We start from the raw sequence: 16,497 nt of genomic DNA, 5'->3' as shown, positions 1-16,497 counted from the left end.
GATGTTAGAGCGTGCTGACGACCCTGGCCGCACGGACGCTGCAATGCGTGTGTGGCTCCTCTCCAAATGTCACTTTCGCTTTGCCGTCATCACTTCCGTCTCACCTGTCATCTTTCCGAAGCATATGCAACGATCTTCGGCCGCAAACACAACGCCCTAGTCTTTCAACTGACGCACCTTTCCTCCCTCTCGGACCTGGTCGTTTCCGCGGAGAGATAGGTAACGCAAGTCAGGCCACCGTCCCGGATGTCAAGGGCAACAATGTCCTTCTTAGCCATCACCAGCTCCTGAAACGCGACCGCAGGCCAAGGAACACCTCCGACTCGACATTGTATCTAGAGAAGGAAAGCATAGGCTGTCGGCATGTCAAACTTCAATGTCACTCCGCCGCAGCCACGGCCGGTAAGGTCAAGGCCACCTATCGGATCGCCAGCTTCAGCTGCACCACTCCTCCGCGCGACCTCGTCCACAGCTCGGCCTTACAACGATGCCATCGTATCAGAGCTCTGCACGCTCGACACTTTCCAGAACGACTTCAATACCAATGACTTTGTGGCGCAGCTCACATCAAAGCTCGTCCAGCGCTCCAAGGCAGATCCAGGCCCATTCAACCCGAGACCCTTCATACGCACATTCGAAGCAGCCATGGACCAGCTTGTCCAGATTCGCGCCCAAGTAGATGCTCAATCACAACAAATCTCCTCCGCAGTGCATGTGGCAGAGTCGGCATACACCAAAAAGCTCGACGAGCTCTCTAAAAACTTTGTCGCCGTTGGCAACTCGTTCAACAGCCTAGAAGACCGCATCTCCGAGGTCGGCAGGACTGCCATTCGCATCGGTGAGCAGCTCGAGACCATCGACAAACAGCGCAACCGCGCCAGCGAGGCGCACGATCTCATCGAGTTCTACTACATGTTTGCTCGTGGAGACACATCAAAGCTGGAACGTCTACGCAAAGAGGGTGGTCGCGAAGGTAGGATCAAGACGGCCATTATTGCTCGTCGTCTGGCCGCCATCAGTCGTGAGGTCGATGTCGCTGGAGCTGAGCAGACTCGTGACTCTATCGATCGCTATTGCGAACGGTTCGAACGCGACATGCTCAAGCTCTTCGACAAATTCTACCGCAGATCGGACCCCAAGATGATGTCGCACATCGCAAAGGTGTTACAAGGCTTCAATGGCGGAGCAAGCTGCGTCCAGATCTATGTCAACCAGCACGATTTTTTCATCTCCAAGGATCGTGTCGGAGAGGCCAACAACATCGAACTCAGTCAGATCTGGACCAACATGGCCGACCCTGACCACGCACCACCCAAGTCGGAGCCCTCACTCACGGCCCTCTTCGACGAAATTCGACAGACGGTCGAGATCGAAGCGCAGATCATCTCGGCAGTGTTTCCGAATCCGTTCGTGGTGATGCAGACCTTCTTGCAGCGCGTCTTTGCGCAGTCGGTGCAAGGCTTCGTTGAGGTCATCATGGATAAGGCCGTAGAGATTCACGCACCTGGCTTTGTCGGTGCAGGCGGCATCGTCGATCCCAAGACTGCCGCTTTGGAACTCAATCCTCCATCGAGCACACAACCGACCACCTCCCACCTTGCCTTCCTTCGAGCGCTACACATGGCTCGATCCAGCGCCTTGAAACTGGTCAACGACCTCAAGCTGTACGACTACCGCGGCGCTGGTATTACCGGTCCAGCTCAAACAGCAGCAAACGGTGCCACCTCAGGCGACGGCGTCGTTCCAGATTCGCTCAGATTGCTCGGCAGCGACGTTGTTGCTGGTGCTGCCCATCTTGCCGGCGCTTCTGCGAGTCCGTTGGCGAGCATGCTGGATCAGTCGGTGGAAGAGCTGTTCGTGCCTTACATGGAAGGTGTTCGCTACATCGACCGAGAGTCGCGCAGCTTGGCGGATCTGTACGCAGGCCTGCTGTCCAGATTCATCACGTTCCATCGCACAGCTGCGGCTAAGAAAGACAAGGGCACCGGCAATACCATTTTCAACCGTATGCGCAACCAAATCACGGCAACTTCCGATGCGTCGTCGTCGACCTTGAGCCTAGGAGGCAGCTCTTCTGCAACTCATGCTAGCACGGCTGCGAGCTCCACCACATCGACATCCAAGACGTCGTTCTTCAAGCTCTCGAACCTAGCAGATCGTGTTCGTGGCACTCACAACGCCGGTGCTTCCAGCAATAACTTGGCCGTCAGTGCAGGAGGCGCGCTACCCACATCCGCCGAGTCCAGTGTCGATGGTCACCACGTTGCAGGCGGTGCTCGCTTCGAGGACGAGCTGGAAGACACAGATGGCGATCTGTCGCTTGAGATCGCGGAGAAGATGTTGCGATGGCATGCCGAGTCCATCGGCCGCTGTGTCGATCTCAGCTCACCATCCGAGGTGCCGAAAGCAACATTTGCGTTGCTGCGCGTGCTCACCTCTGCATACATCAAGACGTACGTCGAGACAGCGCTCGACTCTGCCCTCGTTGCAGTCTCTGCTCAAGACATTCGCGGTGCAACGATGCCGGATTCATCTGCCGGCATGTCGTTGATCCGTTCCGTCGAGCTTCTCATCTCGCTCTGGCAGCATTACGTCAACACGGCGCTGCTACCTCTTGCAAGCACCAGCGTCACCTCACGTCGAGAGATGATGATCTTCAACAACCACAACCTGCTTCGTGTCGAAGGCAAGTGCGATGCGTTGATGCAGAAGATCGCCGACAACGTGGTTGGATTGCTGTCGAACCGACTTGCGACGCAGAAGAAGAACGATTTCACGCCCAAGAACGACGACCTGGCGTTTGCGCGTCAGAACACGGAGCCGTGTGTGGCGTGCTCGGAGGCGTTGGAGAAGGTGCAGCAGGCAGCGAGGGCGAATTTGAGTCTGTCGTCGAGTCGCATGGTCACTTCGGCTAGTGGGAGCATCAATGCGAGGGGGTCTCCGGGGCCTGCACAGCGACCTGGGTCGAGTAGGGCCATTCGAGGGGGTGCTTCGATGGACGGTAGCGACGGTGCAGGTGCGCACGTCAGCTGGAACGATGCAGACATCGATGCCGACCCGGACGTCGTCGGCGACGACGGAGACGATCCACATCGTTCCAGCCATCTTTCCCGCAACGCAGAATCGTTCCTCACCGAAATCGGCGTCGCATTCCACGGCTTGCTTCTCGACCATCTCCGCAAGTACACCGTCAGCGCTACCGGCGGTATCATGCTGACCAAAGACCTGGCGATGTACCAGGATGCCATCGGAACCTTCGGAATCCCTGTGCTTTCCGACCGATTCGAGATGCTTCGACAGCTGGGCAACCTGTTCATCGTACAGGCGTCGGTGTTGAAGTCGTACATGCGCGAAGGACATCTAGCCAAGATCGACGAGAGGTTGTTGAGACCGTACTTGTTGAGGAGGGCGGATTATGCGAAGGAGGTGAGGGATTTGGATGATGCTCCGACGGCGCCGACGACTCCGACTGCGGCGACGGCAGGCGTGGGAAATCCGTTTGCGTCGACGGCGGTGGGGGGTGCGGGCGGGAGGGATCTGTTTGGTCACTTGCCGGGGTTGATCAGTGGCACGAATGGTGGGGTTGGAGAGGGGGGAGGGACTTCGACGTCGGGAACGGCGAGGACAGCGGAGGAAGTGAGGTTGCAGAGGTTGGGCGAGGTATTGACGAATCTGGAAAGGTTTAGTTTGGATGCGGTGAAGGGGTATGGGAGAACGGGGCAGGGTGAGAAGGGAGGCAGCTGATTGTGGTGCCTCCTACGAGTAGCAGAGCAGAGTGAAGTTTCAGTATCAGCAATCGCAGCAAGCGAATCGGACGCTGGTTTGTGATGTGAAGTTGCGTGAAGATTGCATAACGCCCGTACCGTGAAGCAAAGTGATTGAGAAAAAGAGGTGACATGTGAAGACGAAGTGTGTAACAGTAGCTTTCTAATAGGTGTGAACGGTGTTTTCCTTGATATATGAGTCTCTACGAGATGATGGAGCTCTTACTACTTGCGATCACCTTTGGCTGACCGTTCTGCGTGTTCATCTGCGTCGAGCTGAATGCGTAGTTCGGCTTGGTCCCTTTAACGTCATCCGGATCGGCGCAAGTGATGCTGACGCTCTTGACCATATTCACGAATCTGCCATTCGTCGCCTGGTTCCAATCGATCAGTCCTCCAGCCCAGTCGACAGTACCTTTCTGGAAAGTGCCGTCTCCCGCACCCCAGATGCTCAACTGCAACCTCATCGGCGAGCTCGGGTAGTGGTAGAGACCGTCCTTTTTGTGGAACTGATTCTTACGGTAGAGGGTGCGAACAACCGTCCCATCGATGGACCATCGGAGTCTGTTGGGGGACCAATCGATGGTGTAGGTGTGCCAGTCTCGGACGCTGAATCGAGGCGCTGAGATGGAGTTGAGGGTGGTGTTGGGGACGCTGAATCCATGTGTGTAGCCTTCGGGATCTCCTTTCCAGTACCAGTTGGTTTCGACGTCTTGATCGGATGCGGTTGTATACTCGAAATCGATCTCGTCCTTGGTGGAGCTCATGCCGATGAAAGTGTTGACGACGCCGGCCCAGCTTCCGTGCTTCATGACGGCGCTTGCGGTTCCGTAGTACCAGTATCGTGTGGAACTGAGCAGGGTGCCCTTCTGGGCATCTCCGTTCTTGGTGAGGATCATCTTGGTTCCGGTTTTCGACGGTTCAGCAACACCTTGGTCGAGCGTAAAGGGAGCCTGGTTCGGGTCACCTCGGTAGGCAGAGGCAGCGACCCATGGTTTGGCGTTGTTCTCGAACGAGATGGTTTGTGATTTGCATTTGGGCATCGGCTTGCACGAGTTGGGAGAGAAGGAAGAGGTGGGATCGCAGGTGCCAAGACAATGAGCGTTCGAGCTGCCGCAGAAGCCGTAGGATGAACAGCATGGGGCGGCTTGGCCACATTTCGAGGCTGCGGAGCAGGTTGATTGGGCGGAGGCGGAAAGTGTGAGGAGCGAGAGGATGGCCACAAGGGCGAAGAGGAGGGGGTTGAACGTCGACTTCATATTGGTCGACTCCTCTGCTGTATGCTTCCACGGATGGAGGGGAGAGGTGTATGAAAGGTGGGAGAAGAAGAGGAAGTGCGGGGAAGAGGAGGAAGGGGTCGACCTATATGTAACGGATCTTTGAACAGCACAAAGTGGGCACCGGGCTGTATGCGCTCTCGGAAGGCTTGCGCACACGCAGCCTTTACAGCCAACGAAAGGTTTCAGGAACGGAATCACATCACCTCGAAAACACAAGGCAACGAAACAGCCAGATCGACTTCGGAGTGTGAAACCTTTTCGCAGATCATCTTGTTAAGCGAGGTGTGGACCGGCGGGCAAGTGAAGTGGTCAACATTATGCTGTAGAGGCGGCGAGGCCAAGAGAAGCCAAGGATTGATCAAGGCGACACAAACGAGGGTCAGGAGGAGAAGATTCTTGGCTCGCGTGGCCCGCAACTCAACCGACAGGGTTGTGCGTTTGTGTGTGTGTGTTGTGATTTTCCACAACAGCGAGGCAAAAATTCATGCACGGCGGAGTTTTGACAGCTCGGCAAGTCCGAGAGTCGGCTTCTGTTTTCTTTTGGAAATTCTCGCGCAGAAGTGCGGCTGGCGTGGCGCAGCAATCGAATTTCGCTTCGTCTTGGCGAAAGCAGAAACGGTCTAACAACATTTGAAAATAGCCTTGCCTCCTCCACTCCTTGTTTCAATCTCGAACGACGCAAGGCAGACATGCAACTTTGAAGCCATGCTTCGTACCCACCACGACCGCCACCCTCGAGCTACTGTGTGCAGTGCGACACGTCTGTCAACATGGATCACAACTACTGGAACGTAGACGACTTTATCGCCGACTCGCAGAGACTACCATGCACGTTCAACATTGACGTGCCCAACATGGGTCAAATGCAGTCTACCGAGGAACGCGACATCAAAGCTCTTTCGCGTGTAGAGCTACCATTCTGGCTGGCGGAACTCATGGCACTCAAGTATGTTCTCCTTACCTGATCGACTTCGATCGTGCTCGACTCTTGACTGACCTCCCTTCTATCTTTGATCACCGCAGCAACATTGTCTCGATCAACAAGCCCAAGTCCTTCTCGACACGAGTCAAGGCGGCGCTCGATGCGAATCCTACCTCGGTCCAATTGAGGAACCAGAACATCCACTGGTATGCGCTTGGTGCGCGACTAGCTCAACTGTAAGGACATGCACTAGAGTCTCACAGCATCTCATGCTCCCAGACTGACATCTGCTTCATTTCACGGTTCCTCCAACAGCATGGACGACGACGACGCAGAGATGCAAGTCCTCTCCAAAGCCTACATCGGTCGGATTGCGCAAAATTTTCAACAATCGCAACACCTTTCTACCGCTTCCACCACCGCAACTGCATCATCAGACGGAGACGATCGCGGGTTTGCGAGCGCACAGGCTATCGCTGCTATGGTCTCGGATGGTCCGACGTTGGGGATGAGCGCCGGGAACGCGATGAGTGCAGAGATCACCGACTTCTTGCAGGGCATGGAGGAGTCAGAGAGGGCATTGTTGAGGAACGGGCAGGAAGGTGCGCGCATGATGAAGGAGTTTTTGGCTGGCGATCACTGATTTTGTGATCGTCAGTGTTCGTCGACGTATACATCATCATCTCACTTGTATCATTAGCATTGCATTCATCCTGGCAGCCATGGCCCTAGCTCGTCGAGCGTGTGAGAGTGATGCCCATCAGTGCCTTGGCAAGCGAGAATCTTCCAGCTGAGCTCAAGCTGAACCAACGCAATCAACGCGTCACGCGTCTCCGTGTGTTGCTCTGTGCCAATCCAGGGTCCAATTTGCCCTCCGGTCGCAACTTCCATCTTCCGAGGAATTCTCCTGCAAACGCCTTCCGCGCTCTCGCAACTCTTCCTCACTTCTCCGCAAAGAAGGTCTACAAGTATGGACGTTGCTGATAGAGGAGCCGGTATGTCCGCACCGTGGAGTTGGCGACTCGGTCCGCGCTCTGCAGCATCTTCTTCGATCGCACCCAGTGCTTCAGCCAGCTTTATTTCGACCGATCCACTGGCATCCTTCTCCAAGGCTGCGGTTGCTGCGTCATCGGATGAGATCTCATGGCAAAACTTCCGCTTGCCGAAGAAGAAGACGACAAGACGAGACAAGAAGCGGCAACGACTGCATAGATTCGATAGTGATCACGACGACGAAGACGGATCAGATCGGACGATTCGGGTCAAACAGGAAGGGGAAACTGTAATGGATGGAGAGACAGAGGGCTTGGATTCGGAAGCAGATGAAGCGGTCGGACTAAGTGAGTCTTCAAGCGAAGAGTCGAATGCTTCGGAGGATGAAAATGGGGAAGATCTCGCAAGTGCAAGTCAGATCAAGGTCGAGGAGTCGACAGACAGCTCAGCCAGCGTACATCGCAAACGGGGCAGACCGAAGCACACCCAAGTCGAATCGAGCATATCCTCGGTCCATACCATTGCAAAAGCCATACGCAAGCGGGCTGACCTCTCGTCTGATGTGCCTATGGATGCCTTCGACAGCGCACACAACATCTCGCCCGCCCCACTCACGTACAAAGAGACGGTACGACTCGTCCGTCTGATCAGCATGATCTTCCGTTTTCCCAAATCCTCCCGCCGCATCGTACGTCGTCGAAGCCGTTCGGATCAAGATCAAACTCCCTCAGCCTCTTCCTCCGCATCTCCTTCCAGCATGGCGATTCCGATCACAACCGAAGCGAGCACCTCGACCCACCAACCTCTCCCGCCACACCACCTCCTACCCCGATCATCATCACGGAAACACCGCATTCTCGCCAAAATTCACCAAGAGGACGCCTCACGCGACTCGCCCGCAATACTCAAGCTCATCGCGCTCATACCCGCCGCGCTGCCCGCCCGTATCGACTGCGCAGACTGGATCGTCGATCTAGCGGTCAAAGCTAGGCGTGACGAATACGGGAACGTGTTTCTTCCGAATAGTGCTTATAGCAGCGTCAAGGGTGAGGAGATGGGTGCGAGTCTGGAGGTCGAGAGGAGTGATAGTGTTGATGCGGTGGGAGGAGGGGTTGAAGGGGAGGAAGTGAAAGTGACGAGGTCGGTGAGACAGAGGTCAGGGATGGAGGCGCCTAGCATTCCGCTGCCAGGATTTTGGAAGAGGAGAGGGGAGGGGGAGAAGGCGAAGGTAGAAGGTGTTGATGACACGGAGAGCCTGAAGAAAGAGCAAGAGGTGTCGGCGATCGGTGTTGATGGTCAAGGTCAAACTCCTGGTCGGGAAACAGATCAAGTCCATGCTGTCATCCGCCCTCCCAACAGCAGCGATCCTGCCATCATCCCTGCTTTACATCCTGCAGCATCCATCTCAGAACAAGACTCCGCTTCCCATCCACCATCGTCATCTCCCCCTCCGTCATCAGGACACACCACGAGCAGCAGCGCAAGCGGCCGTCGCACAGTCAACCTCTCCAAAGTACTTGCAGAGCGCATGCGAGAAAAGCGTCATGCCAAGACGCTGCTGCTGCGAACACATCACTCGCTGCGAAAGAAGAAGAGTTGCGAGGACAGGGATGCACCGGTAACTGCAGATGAGGATGGTGAAGATCAAGATAGTGTGGACGACGAGACGTTGAGGAACACTATCGCCAATCGAGGGGGTCCGAGGACTGTGGTTGGCATTGATGGGTCGGAGGAGGGGGTACAAAGGGATGGGCCGAAGGAAGGTCCCGTGCCAGGGGAGCAAGAAGATCTCAAGGTCAAGGAAGAGGAGATTGAGATCTCGGCTTCTTAGTTCGCATTGTTGGCGATCCCGTTTACAATGGCCATAATAACATCACCGTGACGCACCTCCGAATAGCTTGCTTCGCCTGCATCGCACACAAGCAATCGCGTTGGTAGGACTCGCTCAAACGCGGAGATACTTCTCATACAAATCCCTCACCAACGCCGTACTTCCGCTCGTCGTGTAGATCAAGCCCAAATTCCAAGCCGCCTCCCTCTTCATCCCCCATCCTCTTCCTTCCGCTTCTTCACCTTCGCCGCCAACCCACTCCAACACATTCCTGTAGTGTCTCTCTGCCAAATGCACCAGCCCTACATGATGCATCGCTCTTCCTCTATTGTACTCCATCTCCGCCCAATACTTTCCTTTCCCTTCTCCTACTTCTCCTTCCTCCGCGCGATATTTAAGGTACTTTTGCAAGAACGAAATTGCCGTAAGGATCATATGATGACGATTGTCGGTTTGCCGATTCGTGCTTCTGCTGAGCACGGCTACGCTCGTGACCAGACACAGTAGAGGGTCGGTGGGCTGGATGGCAAACGCTCGACCGAAGAAGGCGGAGGAGGACTGGAAGCCACCCGAGTAGAGCAGCATGTAGCCGTAGAAGATTTCCGCGAGAGGTGAAGGTTTGGTAGGGCGTGCAAGTCGAACGGCTAGCGCAGGGTCTGGTCGATCACCCTTGATTTCCGGGATGGAAGAAGCTTCTTCCTGATGATCGGATGAGAGATCTGCGTCGGACTCGCTCGCGTCTGCTGCAGACCTTTGCGCAGATCCCTGCCCCACCCACGCATCATCACCTTGCCTAGCAAGAGACGCCGTAACATCCTTCGGAACCTGCCACCTACGACTGACTCCGGAGAACTTGCACGGCGCACCCCTCGCCACCGCCTCCGCCTGCCGCATCCTGCGCTGGTAGAACTTGACATCGTTGTTGCTGATCATCCGACCCAGACTGTGAATCCCCGTAGCGTTGGCAAGGCTCGCACCTAGCTTCAGGGGGAAGTTGTGGAACTGCATTTCCTGCGCCATCCACCGCACGGAGCTCCACACCGTAGGCCAGTCTTTGGCGTACAGTGCGCACGAGAGCCAGGAAAGTTGAACGACGAGCATCCGATCGAATATGCCCCAGACGACCGCTGATGTTTGCAGAGATTGGAGGAGGGAGTTGACGACAGACGCGGGCTGATTAGATTTGACGAGGAGGAAACAGTATTTGGCAAAAAGCTCGATCCATTGGTCGATGGAAAGACCGCGGAAGCGAGACAAATCCAGCTGTTTGGGTCCAGGTTCAGCGCGAGAGGAGCGGGTAGTGTCTCCAGCGTCACCGGCTTCGCTTCCGTCAGCGAGGTCAGAGATGGCGTCGTCCTCGACGAGTTGATCCTGAAGCCGATGGAGCAGGTTTCGCGCCTGGGTGGATATAGCGTTGTTGCCAACGGCGTGTTGGTTGAGCAGGCTGGCGAGGGTACCTGTGGAGGATGGTGCATCTGCACGACGCTGTCTTCCGGCAGAGGTACGACCGCCACCGGGACGCTTCTTCTTGAGATGATGACCGTTGAGTCGAGGGTTGAGGCGGAAGGCATCGATGAGCCCACCTGCTTCTTCTAGCCACTGCGATGTCTGTCGATATCGCTTCTCGCGCTGATCGACGCTTTCGGTTGAAGTGTAGAGTTCGCCAAACAACTCCTCACCCTCTTGCGTCACGGCGACGTCGTGCCTCCAGAAGCCTTCGATAAAGACGTGTGCGTCGAGCAGCTCGAGACGTCGCCACGACAGCTGCGTCTCTTGCTCTCGTTGCACTTCCAACTTGAGTCTCTGTTGCCGGTTGTAGTTCATCCTAGCTCGTTTGGCGGTAGGGGCTGCTTTGTTAGGCGAAGAGGCACCGACCTCGTCGAAGAAGGAGAGTTGACCTTCGGCGATGCCGCCTGCCTGAGACGCTGCAACGTTAGGATCGAGACCGGCTTCTAGCTGCGTCTCTGCTGTTCTCTGCGTCTGCAGGATGTGCATGACTTGTCGCAGCACTTCGAGTGATTTCTCCTTCTCGCCCAGCCCCTCGTAAACCTCTGCGAGTCGCATCTGCCATTCCAGCGTATCCGGCGACGCTTCGACGACCGGCTCATAAAGCCGTGCCGCCTCTTCTAGCTCACCCAGCGCGTGGTTGCAGGCGGCCAATTTGGCGTACAGCGAGACGTCGTCGGTGGCATACTCTGTGCTCGCCAGATCAGTCAGCACGTCGAGAGCTTCAGCCCACAGCTTGTGTTCGTAGTAGCAGTCGCCCACCTCGGCAAAAATCTGAGGAAAGTCGCCCGGATCTCCGTCGGTCAGAATGTCAAAGTGCTGCTTTGCTTCGATCAGGTCTCCGAGCATCATGCGAGCTTTGCCAAGACGCAGCCGAACCTCGGGATCGAGCATGTGCGGTTCGGCCGTTTCGACCTGCCGACCGTACCCTTCGAGATCGCGCTCCTTGCGGATCTGTAGGTCGATGTCGCCGTCGAATTCGCGATCGTCATTGACTGCGTCCCAAAAATCTTCCTTTGCTCGGCCGTCGAGCCATCGCGCTGTCTGGCGAAGTAGAGTGACCGTCTCGACAGGTTTGCGGGTGAGAAGCAGCAGGTCGGCGAGTGTGACCAGCTCCGAAATTTTGAACTTGTTGACCGTTGGCGCTGCAGGCGTCGCTAGGGTCGCCTCCTCTGCATCCCCCGTTCCTGTGATTGCTGGATCCAATTGACCGTCGAGGCTCGGATCTGGAAACGTTTCCATGCTCGACTTTCTCCATCGTTCGAGCACCTCGATCCCACGGTCATACTCCCTTGTGCTGACAAGGATGGGAACCAACTCTCGAACAACCGACGAGTCGTACGGTTGGAGTTTGAGGATATCAAGCATGCCATTGATAGCAGCCTTGAAGTCTCCCAGGTCTCGCAAGAGCAATGCTCGGTCCCAAATACTATCGACATCAGCCTTGTCGATCTTGATAGCTTGCTGGAAACAGTAGATGGCTTGACGATACAGCATCTGCGCGATCGAGCGGTAGGCGAGCGACTTCCACTCCTGCGATGCGCCAGACTGAAGATGAGCGCCGATGATCCGACACTGAATGCTCTTCTCCTCTTCGCCTATCTCTTCGTAGATGAGACCGAGCGTGTTCCAGGCTGCTTTGACGTTGGGCTCGATGCGGATGACCTCTTCGAGTTTGGGGATGGCATCGTGAACACGGTTCTCGACGTATGCGAGATTTGCGTCCGCGAGTAGGGCTTGAACCTCGGGTGAGAGCGGCTGCTCGTGAGCTCTTCTTCGTGCGCGACGTTTCTGTTTGAAACCTGCAGCAGCGCGAAGCTCGTTTTCAAATTCGGCGTTTTCGACCTCGATAGAAGTGTCCCATTGCTGACGGAGTGCACCTGCTTCGCGAGACGTGTCTTGCAGAGAGCTGACCAGGCGCTGGAAGGATTCGGGCTCAAAGTCCACTTCGGCATCTTCCTGCTCGGGAGGGAGTTGCCGGGACTTTGAGGAGCCGGTGCCGCCAAAGAGTTGAGGGTCCAGAGCATCGAGATCCATATCATCGTCTGCTACTGGATGAATGTGATAGTCCTCATCTTCGTCATTCGATTCGTCGCTTGCTTCTGTATCCCCCTTCCTGCGACCTGTGCTCAGTCTCGCTGCCTTGCTTTTGCCGGTACGTGGCCTTACGGAGGAGGGCTTGGGCGGCTTCTTGGATGGACCACCCTTGTTAGCAGTGGCGCTCGCGTCCGAATGCTCGTCATCATCCCATTCAGGATTGCTGACGTCCGAGTCTTCTTCGTCGTCATCGTAAGTGCCGAATGCGAGCGCGCCAAACTCGGCGTCTTCGTCGTCCCCGTCCACGTCCATGCCGGCGAGTCGTGACCAGTCGAATGTAGTGTTCTTTGCAGATGTTGCGTTGCGCGCAGATCTGCGCGCAGGGGTCCGGCTCGGACCTGCTTCCGCGTTCATGGCCGAGACAGAGTGTCGCGCACTCGGGCGCTGCTGTGGTCGTGTCGGAAAGACGTGAAGGTATGAGCTGAGACGTGCAGGTCGAGGCGGAGGAAGCAACACGGAAAGTGGGAAACGCAGGGTCCAACGGAATGCTTGATGGATGAATTAGGTAAGCTTGACATGTTCAATTTTGGAAGGACTGCTCGGATCAGTTTGCTGCGTGTGTTGGTCTTCGTGACACTTTGATCCTACCCCCTCTCTTTCCGCACATACGACCACCTTGATCGCACCTTCGCGAAACCACTTCACTGGTAACATTTGCGACAATGAGCCATTCGCAATCGCCTTTGGGCGGGTACCCGCAATCGCCAGATCCAACTTTGGCCGATCCTCAGTGGTTGCAGCAACTGTCGACCCATCCCATCTTCATCTCAAAACGCAGTCAGAATGATCAAACGTCCACGTCACACATCGAGGCAGCTACTCAGTCAGAAATCCATACACGACTCATGACGATTCGTGGCACGGACCTCATCGCTATTGTCGACAACGAGGTCCGCATCGCATCCCTCGTCGACGCAAAAGCCTCTGCTTCCAACCAACCGATCCTGCCATCGTCCTCGTCATCCACACGACTGGGCTCTCACTTCGCTTACAAGGTCCTTGTGCCGCCACAGGGAACATCGATTGACTTTGACATCCGTAATCTCAGCATCAACCCCACCGGCAAGCTGCTCGCCTGCGTAGGCGACAGTCAGATCACCCTCCTTGTGCTTCCCCGCACAGGCTACACGAAGCATGTCGACCGAGAGATTGCTTGCCGAACGGTGTCGGTTGCGCCTTACTATCATTCCGCCCACTCGAACTCCGCAGTGGTCAAGGTCGACTGGCATCCATGGGGTGAGAACGGCACCTCGCTTCTGGTACTGACGGACGACGGTCTGTTTCGCGAATACGACGTGGCAAAGGACACCGAAGAGCCACAGCAGACCGCTTCCTTCTTGCCAAGACAGTCGAGCTCGGCTGGACACCGCTCTCGATCACGTTCGGCGACTCCCGGTCTTGCACCTCATACACGCTCATCGTCTTTTGCTGCCAATACGACTGGTCCCAGTGTACGGGGTTTTGGTCTCTCTGCAGACGACGACGATGCTACAACAGCAGTCAGCTTCTCTCTGTGCGTCACCAACACCCCGTCTCCTCGTTCTTCGAGCTTCGATCAGGATGCAGATCGCACGTGGGCTGCGGAAGCTCAGCGTTCCAGCGGACCGTCCGATTGGTCGCCGCTCACCGTCTTCGGTTTGATGAAGAACGGCGACGTGTGGGCTTTGTGCCCGTTCCTCCCAAAAAGCGCCACTGTCCCCGCTGCCTATATCCACAACCTAGCTAAACTTGCTTCCTACCGCGCGAACACCACTCAGTCGCAGCAGACATCCCACGTCGACACGCAACTGCGCTATGTCAATGCGCTTCTCAAGCAGGCCCGCAAGGAATCACCGAACGACTTTGGCGAACGACAGGGTTCGGTTACGCCTGGTCCTGAAAGATTTGTACGATCTCGATCTACCTCCACTATGAACCTGGATGAGCTAACCGACTCGCCCAGAGCCTCGGTGCAACCGGAACAAGCGGGGTCGGGAGCCGAACAGATGCAGGAGGGGCCCGTGCAGCTGCACCCGCCGTCGTGGTCATACAGGCAGAACCTCGCTCAAGGCGGGAGTGCGAAGAAGGCACCGAGGCCGCAAGGGCCGTATCTGCTCAAGCCGGCACCGGTCGAGCTCTGCGACGAGCGCGAGAGTGTAGCATGCGACCTCATTTGGACCTGGCTGACCGACGAAAGCACGCAAGCGGAAGCCTCCACGGTCGTGACAGGGGTTGCCGCGCTGAGCATTGTGGGACACGATGGACGCGTGGACGTCGGCCTCCTCTTCGAATCTGTCGAAGCCGCGTGGGATGTATCGACAACAACGCAACACTCAGCTGCACGTCGTCCAAGCAAGCCGCGCAAAACCAACCGCTACGGTCTATCAGATACAGAGGACGAAGCGGATGACTTCGAAGCACTCACCCTGGAAGAACCGGAAGAACTTCCCTCCTTGCTCGTCTACGAAACCATCGACCTAGGTCTGCTGGACACAGCCATCGACAATGGCATCACATCTCCATCCGCCGCTTCCGATCTTCTGCTCAGCAAGGCCTCCAGCAATAGACCTCGCTTCGTTCGAGACCCGCTCTACGGCGACACCGTCTACATCTACCACGCTTTTGGCGCGCAATGCCTCGGCTTCGCTACGTGGATACCCAAGCTGCTGGACGCGCTCAACAAGCCGTCTCAAGATGAGCTGGACAACGACGCGCACGACGACACCTCGCGCCCGGCGGCAGAGTCGCGCGAGCAGGCGCTGGTCAAGATGCTCCACCATGGTCAAAGCAGTGAGGTGGTGTGGATCGTCAACACGGTTGCACAGGACAGCGGGGAGGGGCTGGATCTGAATCCCGTGACTGCGTTGGAGATCTTGTCGGACGTGTATCTGTCGTATGCGTTTTTGGCTGTGACGGCGGATTTGCAGGTGGTGGGTGTGGAGCTGTCCCTGCGTATCGAGCAAGATGCGATCGATTCGCCTGCGGCTGGCGAACGATCTCTTGGACTAGAACGAGGTGGGTCTTCCGACGGCCACAAACCGTACGTTTCGCTGCTTGGTGAAGGACCTGCCTTCCAGCCTCCAGCCATCTTTGCGCAATCGACAGGAACCCAAGGCCTACCTTCACATCCTCGTCGAGCAGCCCTCTCCACCCCCAACTCAAAATCCGAGCTGCAAATTACCCCGGAACTCCTCCGCACGCTGGGCAAGACCGTCGAAACCTACCGTCACGAGATCCGCACCGTCGTCTCCGCCGGCAACGCCGTCCAAGCACGACTCGACCTCCAGGTGCGCGAGATGACGCGTCAGCTCGAAAAGCTCAACGCCATCCGACTGCGCTGCAACGACCTCGGCACGGCAGGAACGCTGGGAGAGCGTATCTCGCAGATCGCCCAGACGCAGCTGCAACTCGTCGCCCGGATCGATAAAGCACTGCAGCGGCTGATGGATTCGCACCAACCAAGCCTATCGATGTACGAGAAGAAATGGTTCGAGGAACTCGAACGCATTGCCTCTGAAGTCGGGGTTGCACGCTCAGGTGGAGAGTTCAAGGTGAATACGAGGGGAATGAGGAAGTCGCTGTCGGCGAAGGCCAAGCTGTTGGAGCACCAGCTGTCGCTGCTGAGACCGCAGATGAGTGCTCTGCAGTCGCAAGCCGGTGCCGGTCGGGAAGAGAGGGAGGGGATGTTGGGTGGGGAACAACTGAAAAGGGTGGAGAAGATGTTGAGTGGGGAGGCGGCGATGTTGGCGGAAGCAAAGGAGAAGGTGAACCAGTTGAACAGGAAAGTCGCTCAGATCAAGCCAAACAGGGATACGGGAACGGTGGGTGGTGGCGGGTTTGATGCCGATTCTTCGATCTCGTTCTCCACCGTAAGCGGTGGGTTTGGCGGCGGTGGTGCAGGGTTGCCGACCAGCAGTACAGCGGCCAACCTGGCCGACTTTTCGAGAAGTTCGCCGTTTCGCGCTTCGCACTCGAGGACCGGCTCGAGCTTTTTTGCATGACCCACGCCCGTACCACGGCAATGACGAGCTTGCTTACAGAGTTATTCGTGGTGCGATGAGTGTCACACTAGCGATGAGCATTGAGTAGCACACGTGGCTTCTCTTCTCAAGACGACTTGCAAAT

At 56.5% G+C, this 16,497-nt stretch overlaps 5 protein-coding genes across 5 annotated transcripts; 3 read left to right on the top strand and 2 right to left on the bottom strand.

The window, feature by feature from the left end:
* Positions 1-363: 363 nt before the first annotated feature.
* PHSY_003145 (hypothetical protein) lies at positions 364-3,744 on the top strand (the record flags this gene model as incomplete). Its single annotated transcript, XM_012333766.1, has 1 exon — positions 364-3,744. One exon carries the CDS (start codon positions 364-366, stop codon positions 3,742-3,744), a length of 3,381 nt encoding a protein of 1,126 aa, XP_012189156.1.
* Positions 3,745-3,967: 223 nt separating this feature from the next.
* Positions 3,968-5,023, bottom strand: PHSY_003144 (cell wall glucanase; the record flags this gene model as incomplete). Its single annotated transcript, XM_012333765.1, has 1 exon — positions 3,968-5,023. One exon carries the CDS (start codon positions 5,021-5,023, stop codon positions 3,968-3,970), a length of 1,056 nt encoding a protein of 351 aa, XP_012189155.1.
* A 791-nt stretch (positions 5,024-5,814) lies between these two features.
* On the top strand, positions 5,815-8,790 carry PHSY_003143 (hypothetical protein; the record flags this gene model as incomplete). The annotated part of the gene is made up of 4 exons (XM_012333764.1): positions 5,815-5,990; positions 6,068-6,172; positions 6,826-6,961; positions 7,078-8,790. 4 exons carry the CDS (start codon positions 5,815-5,817, stop codon positions 8,788-8,790), a joined length of 2,130 nt encoding a protein of 709 aa, XP_012189154.1.
* Positions 8,791-8,904: 114 nt separating this feature from the next.
* On the bottom strand, positions 8,905-12,747 carry PHSY_003142 (hypothetical protein; the record flags this gene model as incomplete). Its single annotated transcript, XM_012333763.1, has 1 exon — positions 8,905-12,747. One exon carries the CDS (start codon positions 12,745-12,747, stop codon positions 8,905-8,907), a length of 3,843 nt encoding a protein of 1,280 aa, XP_012189153.1.
* Positions 12,748-13,055: 308 nt separating this feature from the next.
* On the top strand, positions 13,056-16,373 carry PHSY_003141 (nuclear pore complex protein; the record flags this gene model as incomplete). The annotated part of the gene is made up of 1 exon (XM_012333762.1): positions 13,056-16,373. One exon carries the CDS (start codon positions 13,056-13,058, stop codon positions 16,371-16,373), a length of 3,318 nt encoding a protein of 1,105 aa, XP_012189152.1.
* Between the last annotated feature and the right edge of the window lie 124 nt (positions 16,374-16,497).

This window comes from Pseudozyma hubeiensis (genome assembly GCF_000403515.1).
Source record: "Pseudozyma hubeiensis SY62 DNA, scaffold: PHS32, whole genome shotgun sequence".
Lineage (NCBI taxonomy): Eukaryota > Fungi > Basidiomycota > Ustilaginomycetes > Ustilaginales > Ustilaginaceae > Pseudozyma > Pseudozyma hubeiensis.
This window is presented reverse-complemented; position numbering and strand designations above follow the sequence as displayed.